Source organism: Lepisma saccharinum, chromosome 30 (assembly GCF_977018435.1).
Source record: "Lepisma saccharinum chromosome 30, izLepSacc3.1, whole genome shotgun sequence".
NCBI lineage: Eukaryota > Metazoa > Arthropoda > Insecta > Zygentoma > Lepismatidae > Lepisma > Lepisma saccharinum.
The window spans coordinates 30,804,173-30,829,547 of record NC_139258.1 but is presented as its reverse complement, the minus strand read 5'-3'; the positions used below and the strand labels follow the sequence as shown (position 1 = coordinate 30,829,547).

At 37.1% G+C, this 25,375-nt stretch overlaps 2 protein-coding genes across 7 annotated transcripts in view; one reads left to right on the top strand and one right to left on the bottom strand.

Annotated features, from left to right (window-relative positions):
• Window positions 1-24,430, bottom strand: part of LOC145981971 (WD repeat-containing protein 44) — a 51,651-nt gene extending 27,221 nt beyond the window's left edge. The window contains exons 1-7 of the mRNA XM_083115478.1: window positions 24,260-24,430; window positions 19,203-19,377; window positions 17,240-17,827; window positions 11,232-11,375; window positions 9,736-10,014; window positions 2,720-2,856; window positions 1,123-1,233 (exon numbers count right to left, since the gene is read on the bottom strand). Of these exons, the coding sequence (XP_082971604.1) occupies window positions 1,123-1,233; window positions 2,720-2,856; window positions 9,736-10,014; window positions 11,232-11,375; window positions 17,240-17,827; window positions 19,203-19,377; window positions 24,260-24,327 (1,502 nt within the window). The 5' untranslated portion in view covers window positions 24,328-24,430. The remainder of the gene's footprint in view (window positions 1-1,122; window positions 1,234-2,719; window positions 2,857-9,735; window positions 10,015-11,231; window positions 11,376-17,239; window positions 17,828-19,202; window positions 19,378-24,259) is intronic.
• A 75-nt stretch (window positions 24,431-24,505) lies between these two features.
• The window catches only part of Fmr1 (synaptic functional regulator FMR1), a 143,363-nt gene continuing 142,493 nt past the window's right edge, over window positions 24,506-25,375 (top strand). For all 6 annotated transcript variants that reach the window (XM_083115480.1, XM_083115483.1, XM_083115482.1 and 3 more), the window contains exon 1: window positions 24,506-24,584. In XM_083115480.1, coding sequence (XP_082971606.1) covers window positions 24,534-24,584 — 51 coding nt within the window. In that variant the 5' untranslated portion in view covers window positions 24,506-24,533. The remainder of the gene's footprint in view (window positions 24,585-25,375) is intronic.

Genomic DNA, 25,375 nt, shown 5'->3' with positions numbered 1-25,375 from the left:
AGTGCTCGATGGACAGGGGCATTGTCCTGCAGGAACAGAATTCCTTTTTTCATTTTTACGCGGCGTTGCACTTTCAATTTGTCTTTCAATTTTGTGAGTAATGCAGAGTAATACTCTGCATTAAATGTCTGACCCTTGGGCAGGTAGCCTATGAGTACGACTCCATCCTTATCCCAGAAGAATGTTGCAAACACTTCCCAGCCGACTTCTGCATCTTGAACTTCTTGGGGCAAGGGGAACCTGAGTGCCGCCACTTTATTGACTGTTAGTTCGTTTCAGGATCGTAGTGGTACAACCATGTTTCATCCATGGTTAACATTCGTGACAGAAATGGGTCGGCATTGCGTTCAAAATGGGCAATGACTTCCCTTGATGTCCTCAACTCTTTCACGCTTTTGATCTGCTGACAGATTTTTGGGAACCCATTTTGCCAAGAGCTTGCGCATGTCCAAGTCATCATGAATTATGGCACCAACGCGTTCCCAAGAAATGCCCATAATCTCTGCCACACGTTTTGCTGAGATTCTGCAATTTTCAAGAATAAGGTCATGAATTTCATCCACGATTTTGGAAACAGTCACTGTTTTTGATCTTCCTTCACGTGGAGCATCATCTGTTGAAAAATCGCCACGTTTAAAATGTGCCACCCACTTCTTCACAACTGCATATGATGGAGGAGAGTCCCGTAGTGTTCCACTGATTTCCTCATGAATTTGCTTTGACGACTTTCTTTGGTGGAACAAAAATTTGATGACGGCTGTGATCTCGATGTTTGTGAAAATCGCTGGCTGGGCACACATGATCACTTCCGAGGCCTGAAAACCACAATACCAAATCCGTTATTAATATGAAAATTTGCATGTGTACATACCAAGATATGTTCTTTAAAACTGTAAAGTTTCATCATTCCACGTGCACTCCTTCTGGGTTGGGCTACGAACTTTTCAGCACCCCCTCGTATGATTAAAAAAAGGAGGGATCAAATTTTTAGAATACTAGTTCAAGGAATTTTCAATACATATCTACTCTTAAGTAGAAGGAAGCTATTACAAAGTGACAGTCAATGAAATTACGAAGTTAAAAATGTCTTAAGTATTGGTTTTAAAAGTTTTATATACTTACGTTCTCTTTTTCACTACACTGACATCAGTATCTTCGCATGGGGCCACTGATGACTTCTTTAAGTCAACACTTTCTTCATCAGATTCTTTCTCCTTTTCCAGGCTAGAATTGCTGCAAAATTGGGGAAAGAAAGAAAATTATTAGTCATAAAAAGGGTTGACGTATCTAGAAGTCACTAGATTGGCAACTATGTGAAGGAGGACTTTCATTCTTATGGAAAAATTACTTTTATTCTTTTTCTCTTCTTGAATATATGGTCCTCTTCTGTTTGAGGATCTCTCGTGACTACCTACTTATTCTTATTAATACTACTTGTTAACCAGCTACTAATTAACTGGGGCTGTTAATGTGTCAAACCATGTTGATACAGGAGATAGCAAATTGGTAACTGGCACATGTCAATGTATCCAGGCAAGAGCAACTGGCATGGCAACTTTGCTCTTTGCTGGAAATCTTGGCTCAGGCAAACACACAAACAATGGCTTGTTTTGTTGCAAAGAATGGATCATGTGATTTATGGCTTCTACCTTATAGTGGTTTGCAATGTCATTTGCAAGCATGGGTGCGATCCTTATTTGATGATAAAGCAATGGATCCAGAGTTGTAGCCTCCTGCAACTGATTTTTACAATCCAGCAATCAGGATCCTATTGCAAGCTAGATAATAGACGGCACTGACACAAGACATTTTAATTTAAAAGCATTAATACTGAAATTTCCGATTCCTTCGAGAGATCGCATATTTGCTATCTCCTTCAAGTTGAATCTAGTTGATAGTACTGTGTGTGATTGGTAACCTATCAAAGACAATGAAGAGTTCTGTAAATGAACTCTCTGAACATACAGCATGTGTAAACACTAGATGGTCCACACACATAGTTGTAGGGATGGAACAAACTAATCTGTATAAGGTGAAATACACGTATCAATAAGTAACATTACTTATCTGACATATCTATAAATAGCATATAACTTAGTGCCAAATTCTGTTGTTTTATTGTTATATTTATGAACATAAGGATATAATTCACATACCTTGTTGTAAAGTAAATCTTCAAGCTCCAATGTACATGTGAAGGATTTTGAGAGATATTTTGCAGTAAGCCTGAAATTTCACCTTGCTTTACACAGGCTCTTAAACAACACTGCACATAAGTGGGTCAATCTCAATCCATAAGAGCATGTCAATGCCAGACGCAAGAAACTCTCTTTGCATCAAAATCCTTCACGTGTGCATCAGGGCTAACTATTCAGATTTTTTAAATTAAAAAAACAACTATAATAAGTAGAATATTGGTTATCATTACTGGCAAATTTTATAATGATACTTTATTGGTATCAGTACAAATTTTATATTCATATCAGTTCATTTCTACTATAAAATACAATATAAAAAGTGAACTATGTGATTTGATTGAACATGGTTTTATATTATTCCTTGCCAACACTAAAATGAAAATGAACATGCAAAAACAAGAGTGCTACAAAATTTTGACACACTAGTTATTTACTAATACATTATACATCCAGGCCTGTTACATCTGATATACTTAAAATGGAATACTCTTAAATAATATTTATCAAAAAATATTTAATACCTCACATATTCTGATGTCAATCTCATAATGTGAAGAGACAGGGGATTAATGCATTGTGGTAGTTTGTCTTCTGCAACACTTAATGGAACCCTTTCTCCTGTGTCCAGGTTAAGAACAGTAACTTGCTCCAGAATTTCCTTTTAAAAGAAAGAAAAAAATGTCAGCTGAATACTTGAATTTATATACCACGTATTTTACTTGCTCTTGGCCCATAATTTTCCCTTACAACTTTTAAACTAACGGATGCAATTCAGTGAAATTTGACGCAGACATACATTGGTATGTCAGAAGTATGTTTGCGGAAGTGTGGCAGTGCTACTCTCTACTGCAACTGTGTGATGCCTGCTTCTGTAAGACTTAAGGTCAATTATGAATACCTTCCAAAACATGGAGAGGCATGTCCAGGCATGGCAACCACTTTCAACACTTGATATGAGGTCGTCATGCTTCCTGTACAGCAAGGCATGTCCATATCAAATTTCACTAAATTACGTTCATTAGTTTGAAAGTTATGAGAGAAAATCAGGGGCCGAGAGCGAGTGACACATCCTGTATAATTTGATACTCATTGTGTAATGTCTGTTCAAAGGATTTTTTTTACATTAGTAGATTTACTTGATCACATAATCTTAATGACACTGATATCATAAGAATTCTTCCTTAACTATTAACACATCACTCTCAGTACTTTCTCCACTGTTAGTATGTTTCCTTGTGTGTATTTTGGGAAAGAGAATGCCGGTCCAGCAGCGAATTTTCTTAAATTTCTTCTATTGACTCAAAAAGCGGACCTTTTAGAGTGGATTTCCACTTGAAGAAACAACAAGAATTTGATATAGTCGAAAGCAGGCGAGTAGGGAGGATGGGGGAATAGGAAATCATTGATTCTTCACGAAAAGTTGCTGATCAATAGAAACAAATGTGCGGGGGAATTACAATGAGACAGCAAGTTTTGTTTGCCAATGCTTCAGGCCATTTACGTATTTTCATTTCACTGTCAAACAAAAATATTTTTTGAGATTTACTCTGCTATTTCACAGACAGTCAATGATAATTCCTCCATAACACAGCACATACTTTCTCAACATGATTGTCATCAGATGATGTTGATTGTGGTTGATCAGTATGGCTTCTTTGGATCATCACCTGCTTCTTTTAAGGGTTGAAGATTTTGCTTCTGTTAGGGAAAGTTGAAACTTCCGTTGATTAGCCGTAAGTTGAATTTGTTTGTCCATAAGGAGTACGTGGGAGTTTACAAATAATTATTCATCATATTTTTTACAGATCGTATCTAGCTTAATAACGAACTTAAAAAAAATGCTTCCACTTACAGCATGGAGATAAATCCATACTCTCCTTGACCAACGTGTTGCTTTTTTCAGTAGCAGTGCCCATTACAATTATATTGAAATAAATACAAGGTCCACCCATAAAGAAACCGAACTGTCAAAAAGAAAAGGTACCATAGTCTGGCAACACTGCCTGCAAAGAGCTATATCTAAACTTCCCGTCAGTGCATGTTTCAACCTGTTACAGGCAGTCAGTATTGGGGCAAGCATGCATCAGATGCAGGTCGTGTGCAGGCGGTGTACAAAATACCTGCACTAAGATGGAACGTAACGGCATAAAGTTTTGTTGCAAATTGGGTAAATCGTTTACCGAAACGTTAAAGAAGATACAGGCAGTGTATGGTGAGATGAAACCTGGTGTTTACAATATGACCCCGAAACAAAAAGACAGAGTGCGCAGTGGAAAGGACAGTTCTTGCTCATAAAGAAAAAAGCACAGATGTCGAAATCTAAGGCACAGGTGCTGCTAATCTCATTTTTGATTCCCAAGGACTGATCCACCATGAATTTGTCCCTGAACACCAAACAATCAATCAGTGGTATTACAAAGAAGTGCTTGGTCCACTCAGAAACAGGATGAAGTAGGTTAGGAAGGACCTTTATGATTCTGGCCAATGGTTTCTGTTATACACATTGTCTGTACAACAATACCTTGCTAAACATTCAGTGACAGTGATCAATCACCCTCCATATTCTCCGAGCTTATCGCCAGCTGATTTTTTTCCTTTTAACCAAGCTAAAGATGGCTATGAAAGAGCAAAGATTTGACGACATAGTGGACATTAAATTAAATGTTACGCATACTTTGCAAACACTTACTGTCCATGATGTGACGAATTTCCGTCACATCACTCGAAAAATACGTCCCAACTCTTCGCCGCTGTGCTTTGAGAATAGATCCGCGTAGTTTGCCTTTTTTCAGTGTGCTTCCATGTTTTCTCAATAGATGGCAGCACCGACCCTTTACACGATACACTATTCTTTCTTAACTTCGCCAGTCGATCAAGGAGCAGGATAGGTGTGAGCACGCAAAACAGTCGCTTTACACAATCACCCGAGTCAGTTTGGTATACGGCTCGTTCTTCCGCGATTCAATGCAGCATGCTTAGGAATCATTGAAGTGATAGTCAGTGGTGTAGCATGGACATTTCGGGTGGGAACGCCAAGTCCGAAGGAAGGATCGGCCCTTTCTTGCTTAATAATTTACGTATAGTATTAGTCGCCACAGGTATTGTTTATTTGCCTGAAGTCAGCTGGGTTTTCAATAAAACATCATCATTGTATGTTTTAGCTAGAAAATTAGATGCCTCACTATGCCACAGATGTTTTGAACTCTGGTGTTTTATACCTTTCTGCATGACGCAAGTCATTCAGAAATCTACCTGAATCACAAGCACCTCTGCACAACAGTAGACGTCATTGTTGTGGATGATCCAACTACTGATTGATTTAGTTTATTTTGCTATTCTACCACTGTTGGTTAATTGCGAATATGAATATGAGTGATGATATTGATGGAGGGACACTGGCAAAGAACACCCGTGCTCACGCCGGGATTCGAACCAGGGACCTCTGACGTCTTGGCGCACTGTGCAAAGCAGAGTTAATGATCCAAATATCGCACACGCTACTGACGTAACAGTGCCGATTAGTAATTCAGACCACTGTTTATTACATCTTGAGAATGCTGATAAACATTTTAAAATAATTTTGTCCAGAGACCATTCGATGTTAAGAGTTTTCAAATGAATGTTAAACATTTCCATTGACACAATATTAAGTAGGTAGATAATAATGAAAAAATACAATAAAAAAAGTTAATAGTTTTGCGGGTTAAGTGGTAGAGCAGCCACAGGCTGAATTTCTATCACGAGGACTTCACCAACTTATTTGACAAAAACTGTGTTGATCTTTTAGTTTCTAATGCACATCGCTGTTCGTGCGATAAATCATACAATGCAGTGGCCATTAAGAAGAGTATATTTGAGATTGGTAAAGTTACGTCAGTCAATATTGCGTATTGTAGCATCACATAGCACGAATTGCATGAGCGCGAAGAGCGAAGAACCGGGTAGGAATTCTACTGCTGTCGTCTGCTTCAGAAGGCAGGAAGGGTCACATGAACCAGTCATGGTAGACCTCTCTGCTCCGTACGCTGGCGTACGAGAGAGCATTTACATGCATGCTGTAGAAATCGAAGCTTTCCCTCCAGAAAGGCAGCAAGGAATATAGAGTCTTGTACGCCGAACCTGCTCGGCATCCAGCCGGAAAAGGCATTGAAAAGAGATGCTAGAATGAGTGTTGGGAGTGGAGCGTTGCAAGCGGATTGCGAAAAATAGCTATTATAATGCCATGAAGGTCAAACATATATGAAATAAGTCACGTTTTACTTTATAATCACAGCATTTAAGCATTTTTGAAATTGTAAATCTGGGAACACCGGGCGTACTATAACGCTACGCCACTGGTGATAGTTCTTCTACATGTGGCAGCAAGTTTTGACCCGTGAACTTTTTGCTACCAGGTTTGATCGCAAGAATGTACGCCCTTTGTTACACAGTACGTGATAGAAATACAGTGCCAGAACAGTGATTGCCGTCTTCTTGTGAATGGTGATTGTTCGATCAAATTCACATATTTCAGTGTTTTAGACTGTTAGATTGAATACACGTACCTACCATTTCTCCTCCAATGTGTCGACGATTACGTGTATATCAAGAAAGAATGGAGCAAAGAGCGAACTATGGATTGTGAAGCTTGCAACAAGGTTTGGGGGCGACGTTGATGGATGTTGCATATAAGACAAGAAGTTGTGAAGGTTAATTTGACAATATGTGATACTTCTCCCTTTATCACGAAACGCAGTGAAGTGCAAGCACGTGGGTATTAACTGTTCTTGAGGCGAAATTACCCGTTCATTGTATAGTTAGATGCGAGCTACAATAAATGGATTTGACGGTTCGTTTTGGACCAATTTTCTGATAGGAACGAGAAGCACAATAGATCATCGAAGCTATATTTAATGGACCCGAGGAATAAAGGGTGCTGGACTAAGAAACAGGTATGTCCCGTTACGTGGTTTGACAGCGAAATACGACGTGCTTATAGTCCAATTTGTGTACTTGATTGAGGAGGATTAACTGTTATAAATTGTGAACTATTAGCTCATGCTATCTCACTACTCCTTCTCGCAAGAAACAAATCTGATTATGTGATTATGCAACCCTTGAACTTAACGCGTAAATTGAAATTGCGTGCGGATTGAGCACAAACATTAATTAAACCTTATAGATTGTGAAAGAGCACTATACCTCTGTTTTATTGCTATAAACTGAGTTTTAATACACTTTCTGCTGTTCTATTAGGTTATTTCAGTTATTCCGGACTTTCATTAAACTGGTCAACTTATCCCCCCCATTAGTCCAGAATAACGAGGTTTTACTGTATTTCAATTTTCAAGTATCGGTATCAATGGGAATTGGTGAGAGTATGAGCATCGGTATTGGATAAAAGTGGTATCAGCTCAGCCCTAATATTAAATATACAGAAACTATTCTCTACTTATACATTTGTTCGCAAAAAAAAAATCTGAACATAATGTTGCCTCAAAGCTGGGGTGAAGAAAGGAGTGAATGTCTCATGATAAGGATACCAAGGATGCCAGATTCGACTCCATGCAATTTCTACATATGAAGCTACATACAGAATATTGTCTACGTGCTGTGTTTATCACAGAAGAATGGGCAATATCCTCCATCGGAACAGGAGATATGCTTGGAAAGAAATGACAAGAGTTTGATTACCATGTGGGAATCTGTCAAGTTACACAGTAAATATATTAAAAAAAATATTCAAAATGATATTGCATATGAAAGTTATTTCACTTGTGGTCTTTACACAGCTTGTTGAAATTGTGGGGATTCCAGAGGTGACTCATAACCCCATCGATAGGACATTGATCTGTGTTCGAACCCTCGTTGTGAGTCACAATTATCATAACTTTACAATAGAGCATGTTGCAGAAATATTTCCCCTCATTTACAATACAGGTTTTGGCCCAAGTTCCTTTTGTTTTATGGCGATTTCATCATGCTACAAATGCAATTTTTACATGGTTCGATTTCGATGTATGTCTGTTAACACATACTCCGGAGTTTTAGTGATTACTTAAGGTTTTGTTCAATATATGCTTTTGTGGTTAGGTTTGGTTCCCTTAGCATTAACATAAAGTCCCTAAATGCATTCTACTAAGGTTCCGATTTACTTCTACATTAATTCCCATGCTTCTACGATATTTACTGTCACTTGTCGACGGAGAATATCTTGTCCATGAGAAGTGCGTAAGATGATTTTCAAGTTGTCTTTTTCAATATAAATAACTTTTTTTGAGTCCAAACAGTGCTCATTACTTTAAGGAAGGTTCAAATTTCGTGTGACAATGATTTCCAAAATTCTACGATAAGTCTTTGTGCTATGAGAAATCATAAAACAATCGGAACCGTTACCCAGGTTTTCATTATGACACAATCATAATAGCTAATCTATGTGTCAGACAAAATTTAAGTATAATTCCAGGATTCCAAGAAGAATTTTTCAAAAATTCAACATAAAAAATAACAACTGTTATAATAAAAAAATGAATTTGTATTAACATTTTACACTGAATATTTACAAATAGTTCCTTATGGATCTTACTAAGTATGTTAATAATTTATGACCCCATCCCTTGAGTTGTCAAAACTAACAATTAAAATGGGAATAGATAATGACCAACAACTCTCTCCCTTAGCTGCTTGACATTCTAAATTAAGTAGTATTCTTACCCGAGTCGCCACTAACAAAAACTATCAATTAACGTAATGTTAGTGGCAATTGCTAGTTTTAATGTTTAAAGAGGCAACTCCTCCCCTCAAGACATCCACATAATTATTTCTTTTAAAAAGGGGGAGGGAACCCTGAAAGTAAGCCCACCTCCATTTGCATACTTTCGAGGGTATGTGCTTAATGTCCGGGTACCTTTAAATAAACCAAGACATCATTGAATTTTTATTTTCAAGTCCACTTTATGCATAGAAAGGCTAATCAGGACTGGACCTACAGTTTAAAGTGGGATTTGAGTACCATATGCCTCCACCGGGTATCGAAAAACCAGGATGTCATATATACGGTTCACCTGCCTTTTTATCTCCATTATTTTAATTTATTAATTAAAATATACATAATATATTACCAAAAAAATAAAACAAAAGAAAGAGAATATAGATTAAAATGATATTGAAGTATTGTTGGTTTGTAGTGTAATGTGTTGCTTAGTCTTATGTAATTTTATTTATTATAAAAAGAGACCCAAAAGTGGGTTGTTGTTTATTAGTTATTTATTTCTGTTGTAACTTGTTTTATCATTGTCGCAATCATGAATTTCAAAATTAATTATTTTATTTTCTAATTAATTGAATGACTCATTAATTGATAGTTGATTGTGTGCTGTAAGGTGCGTTGACGCTCCATCCATTACTGGAAAAACCAGAATTGGGCCGAAACCAGCTCAGTTTTCATTTATTTCATCCTTTGTCGCCATATGATTCATTTTATGAAGGGGTTAAGAAGGATTTGTACAAAGAACATCCACATAATAATAAATTGTTCATTAAGGGAAACATTACTTACCAGATCTGTCAGCTGCTTCCCTGAATCAGTACGAGTTCTAACAACCATGTTGAGCTGCGTCATGATCTCATCATCAGCATCCAAGGATTTCCTTCGTTCCTTCGTCGTCCTTGGACTAATTTTGTTGATCACACCAGTCTCATTTGTGCTGCAAATAGAACCTCTTGGACTTCCAGAGGTTTGACTAGATTTTTCACTGTCTGCCTTTTTCATTCTTTCTATTCTCTCCCTCTCCAAGTCTTCCATTGTTGGACCTTCTGCTTTTGAGTGATCATCATCCTAATATAAAGATACTCCATTTACATACAATGAATTAAAATTAACATCTATTCAAGTAAAAATTATCTGTCTTGTGCAATGAAATAATGCTTGAAATAGTGTACTAATGTTTACCAACAAGTGTTCTCAGGAGATGAGCTACGTCAAGTTGGCATTTATTTACAAAGCTGATCTCCCAAGAACATATGATTGTATCATGATGCCAGGAAAGCTTCAATTCCTATCAGTAGAGGCACATATTTTTGGTAAAAAAGCAAAATTTCGGTACAAAAACAGAGTCGATTTCGGGTTCAAAAGCGGTAAATAAAATACAATTTCGGTGTTATAGCGGTGAATAATCACATCAAAAGTGCTATATAAAATGACATTTTGGTTTTAAAATTGTGAATATAATCCTAAATTTGATTTAAAAACTGCACTTATTACACAAAATAAACTTAACCCTTCTAATAGCACATTTATGTCGTTACCAGAGTATTATGTTTATTCCTGTGTAAAGGGGTCCATTTTTGCTTCTCAAATATTTACAGCAGAAATAAGCAATTTTCCGTGAATTGCATAACTCACAGGATACTTCAGACTTCAGAAAGTGTCGCGTCGGTATATAAACGGTAAATTTCGTGTTTAAGAGTATATTTCACATTTTGCAGTTCATTTCGCATTATTTCGTGACAAAACATGGTAGAAAAATGCACCTCACACCTTTCAGAAACATGAAAAATGAACATTACAGCATGTTATTTCATATTTCGTGTTTTCGTCAAAAACGAAATTTGCATGCCTCTACCTATTAGTGTTAACTGGACTTTCAATTTCTAACTGTGCTTCAGCTTCAGGCTACTTTTGAAAATTATTAGAGGCGTGCATATTTAGTTTTTGACGAAAACAAGAAATGTGAAATAACATGTTGTAATGTTCGTTTTTAATGTTTCTGAAATGTGTGTGGTGCGTTTTCCTACCATGTTTTGTCATTAAATTATGCAAAATGAACTGCAAAATGCCAAATAGACGCAAACATGAAATTTAGATTTTATTTACTGAAGCAAAACTTTCTGAAGTTTGAATTAACCTCAGAATTAAAAACTGGGTTAAATATTTATAATATTTTTACAGTGTTTGGACCACGAAATGTGAATGTATAATGCAATAAAATGTAAAATCTGAGTTCCACTATATTTACACTAAAAATAGGTGACAGTGAAATGCCTACTACTCACCTGGGGTTTCACAACATACTGCCCCTTTATTGCTGATCGAATATCCAGGGAATGTTCGAATTCCCGAGTCAGAGACTCTATGGTGCTGGCTGGGCTGGGGAGTGGTGACGTTTGAGTGTACGGTTCTTCGGAGACATCGGAAGCCTTAAATGAAAGAACATATGACTTACAAGGTAGAATAGCATGAACATCACAATATACGTACACGAAAAGAATGAATGAATGAATTGTTGTTTTAAGTCCACTTTATGCACAGAAAGACTAATCTGGACTGGGCCTACAGTTTAAAGTGGGATTCAAACCACTATGTGCCTCCAACGACGTACACGCAAAGAAAACCAACAGTTATTCTTCAAGTGAAAATGGTATGAATAAAATTCCTTATTTCTCATGTTAGAATGCATATGATGATATTTAATTTTTTTTTGTTCATTTATATACACATGAAGGTATGACACACTTAATTTTCAATGCAATAAGAAACTTGTAAGTTTGCTAATAGCTGATTTTATTATTTTTCTTTCTTTAGAATTTTAAAGCACAGACTTTCAAATGCACGGAAATGTTTTCAAGAAATTCAGTGATTGAATTCTTCACCCCACATTGCCAACTCTAATTGTTACATGCCTAACCTACAGGCAGACAACCTTTTCTTATTTTCACATTGAACAACTCAGTGCTGGTTAAGACTGGAGGTAAACGCCAACTGGCAGTAGACTAACCAAAAAGTTGACAAGACATTGAAAAACTGCCTTGAAAGGTAAAAATTCAAATATGGAAGAGAACTCAGCTTTTATGCATTTGCAACCAGTGTTGGAGAGGAGGTTGTGATTATATGTGATGTACTATGAGCAGTGCTCGAAAAATTTTCTTCAAAGCTAGGTGCCAGGAAACTACCTAATACTAGCAATTGTGCATACTACAGAGTGTTTCAAAAGTCGCACAACCCAAACTTTGAAAATGTAAATCATGAAAACCGTAAGAGGTATTTACACCAGGTTTTTTGCACTAAACGAATCATGTACAATATCACTGGGTTAATAAATTTATGTTAGCATGTATCCAAATAAAAGCAAATACATTATTTTAATAAATATTGTTAATTTGCTGAAAACATCTGAGAATTGATTTTCAACAATATATACCAACGTAGAAATTTTAAGCGAAAAATGCAGGTTCGACCAGGACTCGAACACGGGTCTCTGATATACCGTGCTATTGTTCTAATCACTGAGCTACTGAGACTGACCTCGCCTGATTTTTTGCTGTCGCTGTTTTACCTGTGTGGAATCTTCTCTGCCAGTGCTACCGCAACAGGATTTGTTGCCTTTGAAATACAGTAGACTTCGACGTTGATTGAAGATCAGGCACACAGGAAATGTACTACGTAGAAATTTTAACCGAAAAATGCATTAACATCTCTATGCTGGGAGGAACCAGGTAATGTCGAAGTCTACTGTGTTTCAAAGGCAACAGAAGCCATTGAGGTAGCACTGGCAAATACGATTCCACACAGGTAAAACAGCGACAGCGAGAAATCAGGCGAGGCCAGGCCGGCTCAGTAGCTCAGTGGTTAGAGAAATCGTACGGTATGCCAAAGACCCAGGTTCGAGTCCTGGTTGAGCCTGCATTTTTCGCTGAAAATTTTTATGTAGTACATCTCCTGTGTGTGCTAATCTTCAATAATAATACCAACTCTTAACAATTTGTGGGATCATTTGTTGGTGTTTGACTAGTTGTAAAACAGTTGCTTTGTGAGGTACAGCAGAAGCAGAGCATTTTTCTTGGAAAACCTCTTGCACATGAGTGTAAGAATGAGTAGTAAAATACTCTTCAGCAATGCACATGCGCTGCTCCAAAGAATATGCCATGCTGAATTAATTAAAAGAACAGGCATAGTAGCGTCGAAAGTGAGCGAAGAGAATTCAGTGTAACCAGAGGCAGACTAGAGTCCAATTTCGGCACAAAATCTTGGTTTACGATTTTTCACGTAAATGTATAATCAATACTTAGGCACATGTGGTGTGCATCTGTTGACAATATTTCGACCTGCCAGCATTGCCATACATGTCCTAAACATGGCACTTTTTCACTCAACCCAAAAAATCCCCAATAAAAAATCCATCAAATGTTGCACATGACCAATATTGGTCGCTAATGACAGATTGACATGGCATCAGTCATCAGACATCTAATTATGACCCTTCCACAATTTCTTACGTATTTTTCTCATTCAAAAGAGAATTTCTGGAAATTTTTTAACGCTGCCTTCCGCCAGTTATTCATTTATCTAAATTTTCTGTATGGAGAAAACTGATAATTTTAAGCATTGAAAAATATCTCTTACGGTTTTCATGATATACATTTTCAAAGTTTGGGTTGTGCTTCTTTTGAAACACTCTGTATATGAAGCTGATCATCACGGTATTCAAAACATCGCTAAATCATTCGAGAAAAAAGAAAATGGGGTATTGGGGGACAAAGAGCAAGAAATTATTACTGACTCTCTTGAATGTTCACAACGTTGATTTAAAAAAAAAAAAAATATTTGCTAACTTACGCTGTACTGTAATTTGAACTTAGAATCATCAAAATTTCGTACATATTACACCATAAGATCACAGTCGCCAGGTAGAAATTTTTAGTCATCATGGCGACCTGGGATTTTTCGAGCACTGACTATGAGTATTCGAAAACTGGACCTTGACATTTGTGCCTAATGCATTAAAGCTATAAATATGGAGAAACTAGTACTCACTTATCCGCGAAACGGTTTTTTCTTCGTTCTATCAATTTCAGTGGTCACTGCCAGCATCCTTGTTGGAACTTGCTGTACTGTTGCTTGGCGTGTGTTTTTTGTTTGTAGTTCTCTGGCTGCCGCGAGGTGCCCTGTTGTTTACTGTACGTCTGCGTCCGTGTCATCTGCTATGTTCCGGCGTTAACTGTTGTAGTAGGGGAATCCAAGTGTGGTGTGCCTGTCCCATCGATGTTTAGCTGATGCGGGAAGTGCATTATGGCATGCGTTTCCTTGATTTTGGTGTGAAAAATGCGAAAAAAGCCCAACCCACTACTAGTCTTGCCAAACACATCAAATACCATAGCGATAAAATTCAAAAGGTTCAGGTCAAACACACTGCTCACACACTCGTAGACACCAAAATCAAGGAAACACATGCAATAATGCACTTCCCGCACGAGCTAAACATCGATAGCGGACAGCACACCACACTTGGGATTCCCCTACTACAACAGTTAATGCCGGGACATAGCAGACGACACAGACCCAGAGACTACAAATAGCCGGAGACTACAAACAAAAGATGCACGCCAAGCAACAGTACAGCAAGTTCCAACAAGGATGGTGGCAGTGGTCACTGAAACTGATAGAACGAACAAAAAACAGTTTCGCAGATAAGTGAGTACTAGTTTCTCCATATTTATATACTACTGCGTGTCTCTTTTCCAAATTATGAACATTAAAGCTAGTTGGCAAATCATACAACATTTGAAAAAGAAAGAAATAAAGGTATGAAAGACAAACATTATTGTTCACTTTTGTAGTGATTAAAAACTATAAAAAGTAAAATTAAGAAGCATTTGCAGTTTATTACAAAACCACTTTCTCACACAAGCTGTTTCAGATTCCTCTCTTTCTACATGTTCATTAAAAAGCAATAAAAGAATTACTCAGCTCTAGTAATGACTGTAGGCCAAACAACAAATGTGTTAAGTAAGAAATTACTGAACTGCTCTATCTGACAAATACAGTTTAGTTGCCAAAAGTTCCAAGTCTACTTGTGACAAGTGGCAAGTTGAAAAATTTACACAGACAAAAAATGAAAAATTATAATAGAACCAGCTGATTACCCAGCATTGCCCGGGTATTTATTTATCCCAATCTTGTATTAGACAGGAAAATAATGAATTCTAACTATAGTGTAAAATGTAACTAATTTTAAATGTGATCGTGAATGTCACCAATTAGCTTAGCGACTCCGAAAACTATGGATTCGACACTAATCTAGATCATTTGTGGCATTTTATTTTTCACCCCCTCTCACCCCCATGCCGATAGGTGATGAACTTCAATTTGAACTGCATTGGGAGTGTCACGAAAACTATGGATTCCACATGTTTTCACAACACAAAATCATATCAGCCTGAATGTCAGACAACCCAAGAAACACTTTTGTTGTGCAGATTGCATAGAGTCAAAGATGTCTGTTTGTGCGGAATTTAATATCTGTGGTTTTATATGATTTTTACGTCACCCCTTCCCACCCCTAGGGGTACCAGGGGTGTCTTACCCCCAAAGTATTATTTCCAGATTGCAAGTGATACGTGTACCAAGTTTGGTTGAAATTGCTCCAGGCGTTCGAGAGTTATGCGAGAACAAACAAACACACATACATCCATTTTTATATATATAGAATAGATAGATTTAGCAATGTACGAGAACTAATTATGAACAATGCACTATCTCCACACCATCTATATTATTTTACACCACAATGCAAAAGAATGGGAGATATTTTTCTGAACTTTTAACTAGAGTTGAGCCGATACCGATACTTGTATAATTCCAATTTAAAATAACAAAGGCTTTTATATACCTGCATATATAATATCTGTGTGTGTGCTCTGTTGCAACGATGCATCTCAAGTTTAGAGTCTTTTTTAGATCAGTGACAATCGATCAGATGCTTCAAATATGAGAGAAATATTATAAGAAGCTAAGAGCGAGATAATCGTGTCGTCGTCCCCCCCAATCCCAATGTTGAAAGATGAGATCATGCCTCTTAAACCTCCTCTAAAACTCAGGGATCAATCTTCCCAAACTAACATTAAATCATCATGAACACAAGAATAATTGGCGATTTACCAGCCCTTGCCGGACACGATGTCTAAAACTAACACTAAAGCTGTAATGTAAAACCAATTTAGTCTCTTTTTTTGTCCTTTAACAAAGAGAATAAAAATTTGTAAACGAAATGTAAGGAGAGAATGATAATCAACCAGTCTCTTGCTTCTGTATCAGGCGATTGACTTCAGTACAGTGATATTCCGACGTGACTTTGCTTTAGACATATATACTTTCAGCAAATGATTTCTAAAAAAAAAAAAAAAAAAAATTGCATAGGTCTGTCCATTGGTGTGAAGGAAAATCCAATCCCATCACTACACGTTCCAGAAAGTACCTACCATCATCTGTCGTTCAAAACATTATTCCCCTGCCGCGTCCCTGTGTCGAAACATGCCTGCTGGAACTCAGTTATCCAGGTCGTGACAAACAAAAGTCTAAAGTTGGAAAGGAAAAGGGGATTAGCCCAGGTATTTAAATTTCCAGGAATATGCTATGTAGGCCTACTATGTCTGAGACACGTCCACCACGTGGGCGATGACTGTTTTGACTGCAGGAGGTCTCTAAGGAGAGAGATGTCCACAATACACCATGGTGGTGGCACCGGGACCTTCTTGAGACGAGACCGCATCTGTGGGAACAAAGCCTGATAGACTTTGAAGGAATTCCTATGGGGATAATTTCACGTTACTCTTGATTTACAAGATACTTGACCGCGAGTCTTATCTGCATATGGATCCTTGTCACGTACTTGCCGTTCACGGAACTTGAGTCCACGTTCAACTAACAAATGCACAACTACGTATTTTTAAGTTTTTTTCAAAGCCAAAGGTAAGTTGGAAAAGGTGAATGAACCTTCGAAAAGGAACCAATTTTGGTTTTGGCCACGCTTCTAGTGACTCAAAGAGAATGGTATCGGCTAGTATCGGTGCAAAAATATTAACCGATACTTTCCGATACCGATACATCGATATCGGCTCAGCCCTACTTTTAACTCAATCTACTATGATTGCACCTACATAGACAATTTGAAAAGCCGAAGTTCTCCAATATGGTAGTGAAATTCTGTGGTTATGACATCATTAATATTTTGTAACAATTAATTATTACAGAATAAGAACATGCAAGTTACTACTAATTTACTTACCTTCAATGTAGAGGGTGCAGTCTGTGATTTGTGCTTCTTCTTCCTCCTTGGAGGAGCAATAGGAACATTATTTTCTGAAATGGTTTCAAAATGCTTTGTGCTTGTTGCAGTGGCACTTTTTGTGCTTGCTATAACATCAGGTTCCTGCAGTGTAACACCAGGTTCAGCATTTTCAGCAACAATCTTGATTTCAATTTCTTCCTTTGAATTGCCAGAACTTATAATTGATTCCGATCTGCTCATCGGCTGCTCACCAGATCCGGGAATGTAATTTTGACTTCCGTTTTCCTTGCTAGAATTCTGCGAGGCGACCACTTGATTTTCTCTCAGCGCCGAACCATCCATGCCACCTAGAATCCTCCCCACACGCCCAAGTGATGTCATACTTTGTAAACTAATAGCGTCATGATCAATAATTCTAAATGGATGTGAAGTTTTGGATGCGGCAAACACGCCTTCTACAGATGAAGTCTGGCTGTCCGTAGGTGACACGTTTCCTGGGTCGTCCTCGTCAGTTTGCATTTTCTTTCTGAGTTCCTTAAATCTTTTTCTTCGTTTTTCATTTTCCAATGCTTTCTTCTCAGCATCCTGAAACAAATTAAAAGGACATTAGTCGGGTAAAATCTACAGCTACCCTCTGCAAAGGTAAGTTCTAATAATGAGGATATCAAATATGAAGAAGAAAGGCTATTTAATATAGCAAAAGAAAATGGCTTTCACACTAACAGAATAAACCAAATCAAAAAACAAGTCGCAAGAAAACTAAACGAAAAGAGAAATACAGACAAAGATGAAAAATCTGTTGAACAGAAATTTGTGTGCATTCCATTCCACAAGGGATTCTCACATAAAATTGCAAACATTTTTAGAAGTTTTAATTTCAAAATTGTTTTTAATTCACCAAGAAGTTTGGAATGTACATTTAATGAATTCAAAATGAGAAACTCTCTACCAGATGTGGAAACCACAGGAATATATAATATAAGTTGTTCATGTTCAAAGGATTATGTGGGACAAACAGCAAGGAAAATGGCAATAAGATGGCATGAACACGATTTGGACATTATAAATCTAAACCGAAGAACAGGTTTGTCAACTCTCATCATCGAAGAGAAGCATTTGATTAAAAAGAGAAGGGTTTTAAAAAGATTAACAGGAAACACAGAGTTGAATGTCTTGGAAGCTTTGTTCATTGCAGAACAACACTGGAATAAATTAAATAATGAAAATGGTAACATAGATCTAGTATCGAGTTTTCCTTTTCACAAATGGAGTAAGCCACCATCTTTAAAATTTAATGTAACAGAAAACATCAAGAGACTTTGTGAAAACAATGATGAATTTAAATTACCTGATGATATTTGGGATTCATAATTTTAAAAAAATCTGAAATAAAAATAAAACAGACTCCTTTTTTCACAGTTAAGTTGCTATATTACAACAATGTAACATTGACAACATCCATTATATAACGGATTCCGGGAACTTTTCTAACGGTGGAAGCGGCTCCGGTGCCTACCCAGCGTCCAATAACATGGGTACCTGGGGAGTAAAGGTGGTCAGGGGCGTGATGATGATCACATCACCCCCACTCACGACCGGATCAAGAAAGTGTGGGGCGTTACCCCCACACCCCCTATACGCCTTCATGGCGTGGTGCTATGCACAGGGGAACACTTTACCTTTTTACTTTTTGTTTAAAAAATTACTAACCATTGTTATAACTGTATCTTTAGTCAAAATGAAAATAAATGTCTGATGAAAGGAGCGTGTATTTTCCTGAAATATCACAAAGAAAAACTGTTTTCTTATGCTTGTAATAACCATAAACTACAGGAAAATAATTCTATAATGCAAGCAATGCGTACATGCAAGAAAAACTGGAAAGAATGGTTTAACACATCTGATTGCTTCCATATAAACTGTTCACGTATTTTATATACATAAATGTGTATTAACTTACGTTGCCATCAATGTCAGGTGAACAGGGTACATTTATCTGCTCGGATGAAGACCCCTGGTTTATGATGTTGTTCGCACCAGGCTCCTTTCCTTCTGTAGATTCAACTTCTGTATTCTGCACAGTAGTATCAGATGTGACACTCGCTGCAACACTTGCTTTTGGTTCCCGAATTTTCCTTTTGAGAAAAACATAAATAATAATTACTACTGCAATTCAGCTCATGTTTAAAAATAAAAATTAAAGGCTAGCTTAAACATTTCATGGAGACTACTTAATTTATTATGCACATTGTAGGGCTCCTTAATCTGTATGAATTTTCCAACAGGTCGGTGGCCTAGCCAGCAGGGCATCTGACTTCCACAAGGGAGACCCTGGTTCGATTTCCGGGGTAGCTGAATTTTTCCAGACTTGTCCTGGCACAAAGCAGCTCTGGGGCTCACCCAACTGCAAACCAATGTGCACACAGAGGCAACCCTGAGGGGTAAAGCCAATTTCGAGAATGTGTGAGGTTCTACCCCCTTATGAAAAAGGGAAGAGGAAAATGTTTCCAATGTGTAGAAATTTGGGGAAAATTACGTCGTGAAAAGAAGGATTTTGTAAGTGAATGTTCGTAAGTTACCATTGCCTGAAGCTTTTTTCATTGTCATGTGGAGATACTAGACAATCAAACCTAAACAAATCAGCAACATAAAAAAAATGTAACTCTGTTGTTTCTTAGTTTTGAAACTATTCATTTCAATTATATTATAATTTTTATTCAACTATTAATTTCAAAGATATTTGCTGTCCCACCTCCAAAAAAAGAAGAGGTGAAAGATGATGTAATTTTAGCAAGTTTTCAAGCATTTTTGGTGCCAAAACAACATTCCATCCAAACACACAAAGGAGAAGTGTAGAAATACCAAGATAACCTAACTTAACTAGCCTAACCTATTCACAAAAGCAAATAGAAGTTAAACCAAATGCTTGCATCCTAGTGGAGTGTCGGAACATACACACGCACTTCCATCATATCTTAGAATATTTATATGTTTCTGTTACAAGTGACAGTGGTTTGGTTTCATACTCTGTGCCTTCCACTGGTGGACCCAGGAATGGTACCATGGAGGGGAAGTTGCATGCCATCAGTGTATGATGTTGTCATTAGTAGTGCTTGTTTCAAATGCAATGTTAATGTTATCTGCTGCAAGTTGTGCAGAATGTCACTATTTAAATTCACACAGGAAAAGTACTCCCACTAGCGTGTTCTCCATGGTTCACTCTGACACAGCCCCAAATCAATAGCCTTACATCTATTGGAAGACTGGCAGCACAGCCTTTCCTGTGGACATGTAGTCAGGTTGTGGTGTAACACATTTGACTTTGGTGGAACAATGCTTGTGGTTTTGATGGTGTGATTACAGCATCAATTGGGCATTTGAAGTGAACCAACTAAATTCAAGGCTTGAAAAATACAGGGATAAAGTAGCAACATTATAGATGCTGACCAAGGCAGCATATTATAAACTAAAACCACAATATATATTACTTTCCTACAATATAATAATAATTTCTTTATTTAGCAGGTAAGGATTGACCCGTAGGCTGTTCTACCACCTAACCCATGTCATGAGCCACATAAGAAAATGTAAGTACATATAATATGATAATATATGAATACAGATGGAAAGCTTGATTAAACTAAAGAGAATTTCACATTACCTACAATTACAAATATTCTCATTATAGTAATACTAGTCATAAGATAATATAAAAAGAAAAAAAATGTGAATGTTAACATAAGGTTGTCTTTAAGTAAATAATAATAATTTGAAGATAGTAATAAAATTCCAATAGTTACAGTTATAGAATATGAGTGTTTTGTCATTTGTTGAGTGCCAGTTTACTTCTAGCATGCCCCACTGTTCTGCTGCTGTTCCTGTAGAAGCATGTCTTTCAATTTAATTTCGAAACTCTTATAGAATTTTATGGATTTAACACTTGTTGGTAGTGCATTCCATGCTTTCGGGGCAGATATAGAAAAAGATGAGGTATATAGCGTAGTCGAATGGTGAGGAATGTGAAGTTCGTTGTGAAGACGTGTCCCACATCTGTGAATTGTGTTGCGATTACATAATTTTTCAAATAAGTATGCCGGTTTACGTTCAGTTTGCAGATCATGAATGAAAGATAGATAGTGCTGTAGCCTCCTGTTGGCCATTGTTAAAATATTATTTCTGTTTAAGATGGGAATGATGTGATCGCGTTTATCCAGGCCAAAATTATTTCTGCGATTTGAATTTTCCTACTGAGTTTTTTTTTTGCAGGTTTTGACCCATACACAGTGTCACAATAATCAAATAGTGGAAAAATTAAAGATTGATCTAGTCTAAGTTTACATTCTGCAGGTAGTTGATCTTGGAAACGGTAGAGTTTTCTCAGAATAAAATATGATTTTTTACAGGGTCTTCAAATGGAGGGAAAAAAGTTTAGTTCTCCGTCTGAAGATCCTGATATAGGTATTGTTTTTTTAGTTTATAAGGTAACTATAGTATAAGCCGGAGACGGATTTCTTAAAATTTACAGGAGAAAAGACGAGAAAGTACTTACAGAATTTCGTTCTTGGGGACTTTCTGAAGCCGGGGAAATGTTTTTTTTTTAGAATTGTGCAATGTATTTTGCCTGTAAATAAGGTATTTTTCGTCAATCATGCATCTCCATTGTACGATAGCTCGTGCCGCCATTACCGTCGACTACGTGAATCAAATGTTCCGTGCGTTCGGTTATATAACCCCCTCACAGTCGAGCAACCATGCGGAAGTTTGACAAGATGACGTGTGAGCGTTTTTTTGCCCCCCATGTAAGGTAAGACTCTAGTTTACGTCCTTTTCCTAAGGAATACGTGACATATATCCTTGGAAAGCTTATTTTATAAGGAATTCAACAACGTAAATCCCAAAGCGGGCAAAAATTTCCTGAAGGAGCAAATCGTGAAAAAACCGATGTTGTCCGGATATGTGCAATTGAACATACTGAGGTATTTTTTAGATGATGAAGCACATATTTAGGGGTGAACCCCGTGAATGGATAGTGGGGCTATCGTGAACAGAAAGTGTAAAAAGAAAAAGGTACTTACCCGAAGAGATGCCGGGTGCCGCACCACGATCGTGCACCGCGAACGCAAAGAAGCAATCACCATGCAGATAAGGACGTAAAGTAGTGTCTAGCCTCAATTTTCGCTTAAAAACCTTTTGTGAATAGTTTGTGCGGCATTTATCGGTTCATAAGTTTGGAAACACTGCACATCAGCTGACGATAGACAACGTGAGTCAAAATTTGCCCGCCGAATTAGCAACGACCAATAAATGATTATAATGTTACAAATAACGCTTTTTTCATGGAAAAAAAAGTGATCCCCAGCTTGAAAAATCTTCCGCTATGCATATGAGGTAAGTAGCAATGATTTTTATTTGAAAACAAACGAGTTTAATGTGTCTCCGGCTTATACTACTGTTACCGTTTATAATAAACTGCCTTTGTCAGCACCTGTAGTGCTTTTAACATGGAAACAACGCTTAATAGAATTATCAAGAAGTAATGTATTAGCCTACATCATTCATTGCCAAACCTCTCACCGCAAGCTACTTCTAGCTGCAGTGGCTCATGACAGTAATATCTTAATAATCGTGATACGAATGAGATTGATGTAAGACCACACACAAAGAAACCACTTATTATGGGCCACTTGTGAATGGTTGGCTTCACACTGCAGATGCTGCCAATGATCTTGAGGGGAACTTTTGCAACAATGCATCTTTGTGGTGATAACTTCATCTATTTCTCATCTGAACTCAGTGTGAGGAATTCCAATGCACAACAAAAATCAAGAAATACAAACTGTGATCAATCACATGCATTAAAGCAGGCACCACTAGTAGACTGACATGTGCTATTCTGAAAGCAATTGTTTGTATTATTAGCAATCCCACTGTGAATTTACACAATATATACTGCATCATTTATCCTTCCCAGTAGGAGAACAAAAGCGTAAGTTATGTTAATGGTTCACTTGTGAAGCTTAGCCATATGCCTAATAATGTTTTTCTTTTAAATATATGGCTTGTGCCTGCAACTCGCACTGCAGTTGATTTTCCCTGGACACTAGTAATTCACTTAAAAAGAAAATTGTTTCCAAGAAGCTTAACAAACACCTCTTCTTCTCCACAAGAGTGGGGAGGTAAATGATATGCATATGTGATTGAATACAAGGATGAGGCTTGATGTGGCATTTAAATTGATCAATTTACAAGGCTTATGTATAACTCGTTGCTATAACTATCTTACACAAGCTAACTGGTATTCAAATCACAGCATAATCTATATCATAGGCTATTCAATTGGGACAGAATTATATTTGACAAAGAAGTGTGATGAGACTCCACTGTGAATAGTAATCTAAGTACACAGTATTTGAGATTAAAACAACCGAATTATCTCAAAGTAAAAGACTACGTGCACGATTAGAATTTCTACAGAATTCACCAAACATCCAAACCTTTTCCCCTTCGTGAAGATGTATTCAAATTACAGTTGACATCCACAGCATTGTAGCTAAATATTATTTTTGAAACAAGACTATTATGCATAAGTTATTGCACACTGATAGGGTAATTCACGACATCTGTTTAAGGGACCCAACATCATGGTGTTTTAGGTTATCTACCATTTACTGGCACACTCAAACAGCTACATTAAATGTAACAGTATATGCTATAAAGTTTTTTTTCCTTGAACAAAAAAGGGAAACAAAATAAATGTTTGTGTTTCGATACATTCGTTCATCAACAAGATTACAAACCTCTTCTAGGAAATGTAAATAAGCATTACACATTTGTTGCAATTTGTATAACATGTGTCTTAATATATATTAGGGCTTGGGATAGCTTCCATGAAAGCTGTCACTTAGAAATTCGGTTTTATTTTACATAACCGAATTCACGTCACTATAAAAATGATTCATTAAAGGATGAAAATTACATCTAAAGCAAGGCATCTGGTAATAACGTAAGCAATTTCACCTTGTGTTTCTACCCGGCGTTAGATCCTCGGCATCAAAAAATTCCTCTGAATCACTACTACTAGACATTATACTCTCTGAGTGTAAATATTGTAAGCAGAAAAGTCACAGAACAAAAATTGTTCGAGATTGTTTTTCACTCCCCTTGCGAGATGCAGCCATGTCTAAGTGAAGTACAACCCACCAATCAGATGATGATAGTCATTCTGCATTGTTCGTGATTGGTTTCAAGTCATATAATCTCGAACCCGAGACTTCACCAGCGTAAAAGCAAGATGGAGGATCTCGCAGTCGAAGTATGCGGCGAGAATGGAGCATATTACAAGGCAAGTAATTCCTGAAGTAAATGTAATGAGCGTTCGTTCACAAAACGATTTAATAAAATGTTATCCGTAGAAGCTTTCTAGCAAAGTGTTTTATGTGTGTGATTATTACTTGCTGTGCAATTCGACAACAATTGACAGCGATAAACGCGGTTTAGACGCCATGTCTCATTTGACAGGGCGTGATTTTTCCATGTGCCTTTAGTATGTAAGTAGGTTAGAAATTACCTCATTAATTTTTGCAAAACCAAGTTGCGAGAAGCTAAAATATGTCCAATCACATTTTGTTTAGGGGTCATTCAAAACTTTTTGGAAAAGTATCCTTTTTAGCTGAACGGGGACCGCCGCAAGTGTGAAATCTACGATGAGGCTTCTGCACGTTGAATTCATAATCAATTTCGGATTTAGTGAAAAACGTATGCAAGTTGTGTTCCAAATGTTGGTTTCTTTTACCACATTATCACTAATATTGCATAATAATATCTAAAAGAAGTTAGTTTCGAACATGCTGTTGCTTTACTGGCGTCATGCACTTCGTTTATACTCGCACTTTTGCTTTTTCATGGAACAATGTTGTAATGTGTACTTTCTACAAGTGGAGGTACAGCCTTGTTAACAAGTGCAGCTGTGATGATTGATATAGATGACCGTTAAAATAAGCTACTGTGGAAGCTAATCATCCTTGTACAAAATAATTTTGTTTTCTTTTCTTAATGAGAAATAAAAAGTGATAAGCATTTGAAGCAGTAGTTTAAGAGAAGCAAAGTCCCAGATTCCGAATTAATAAATGTACA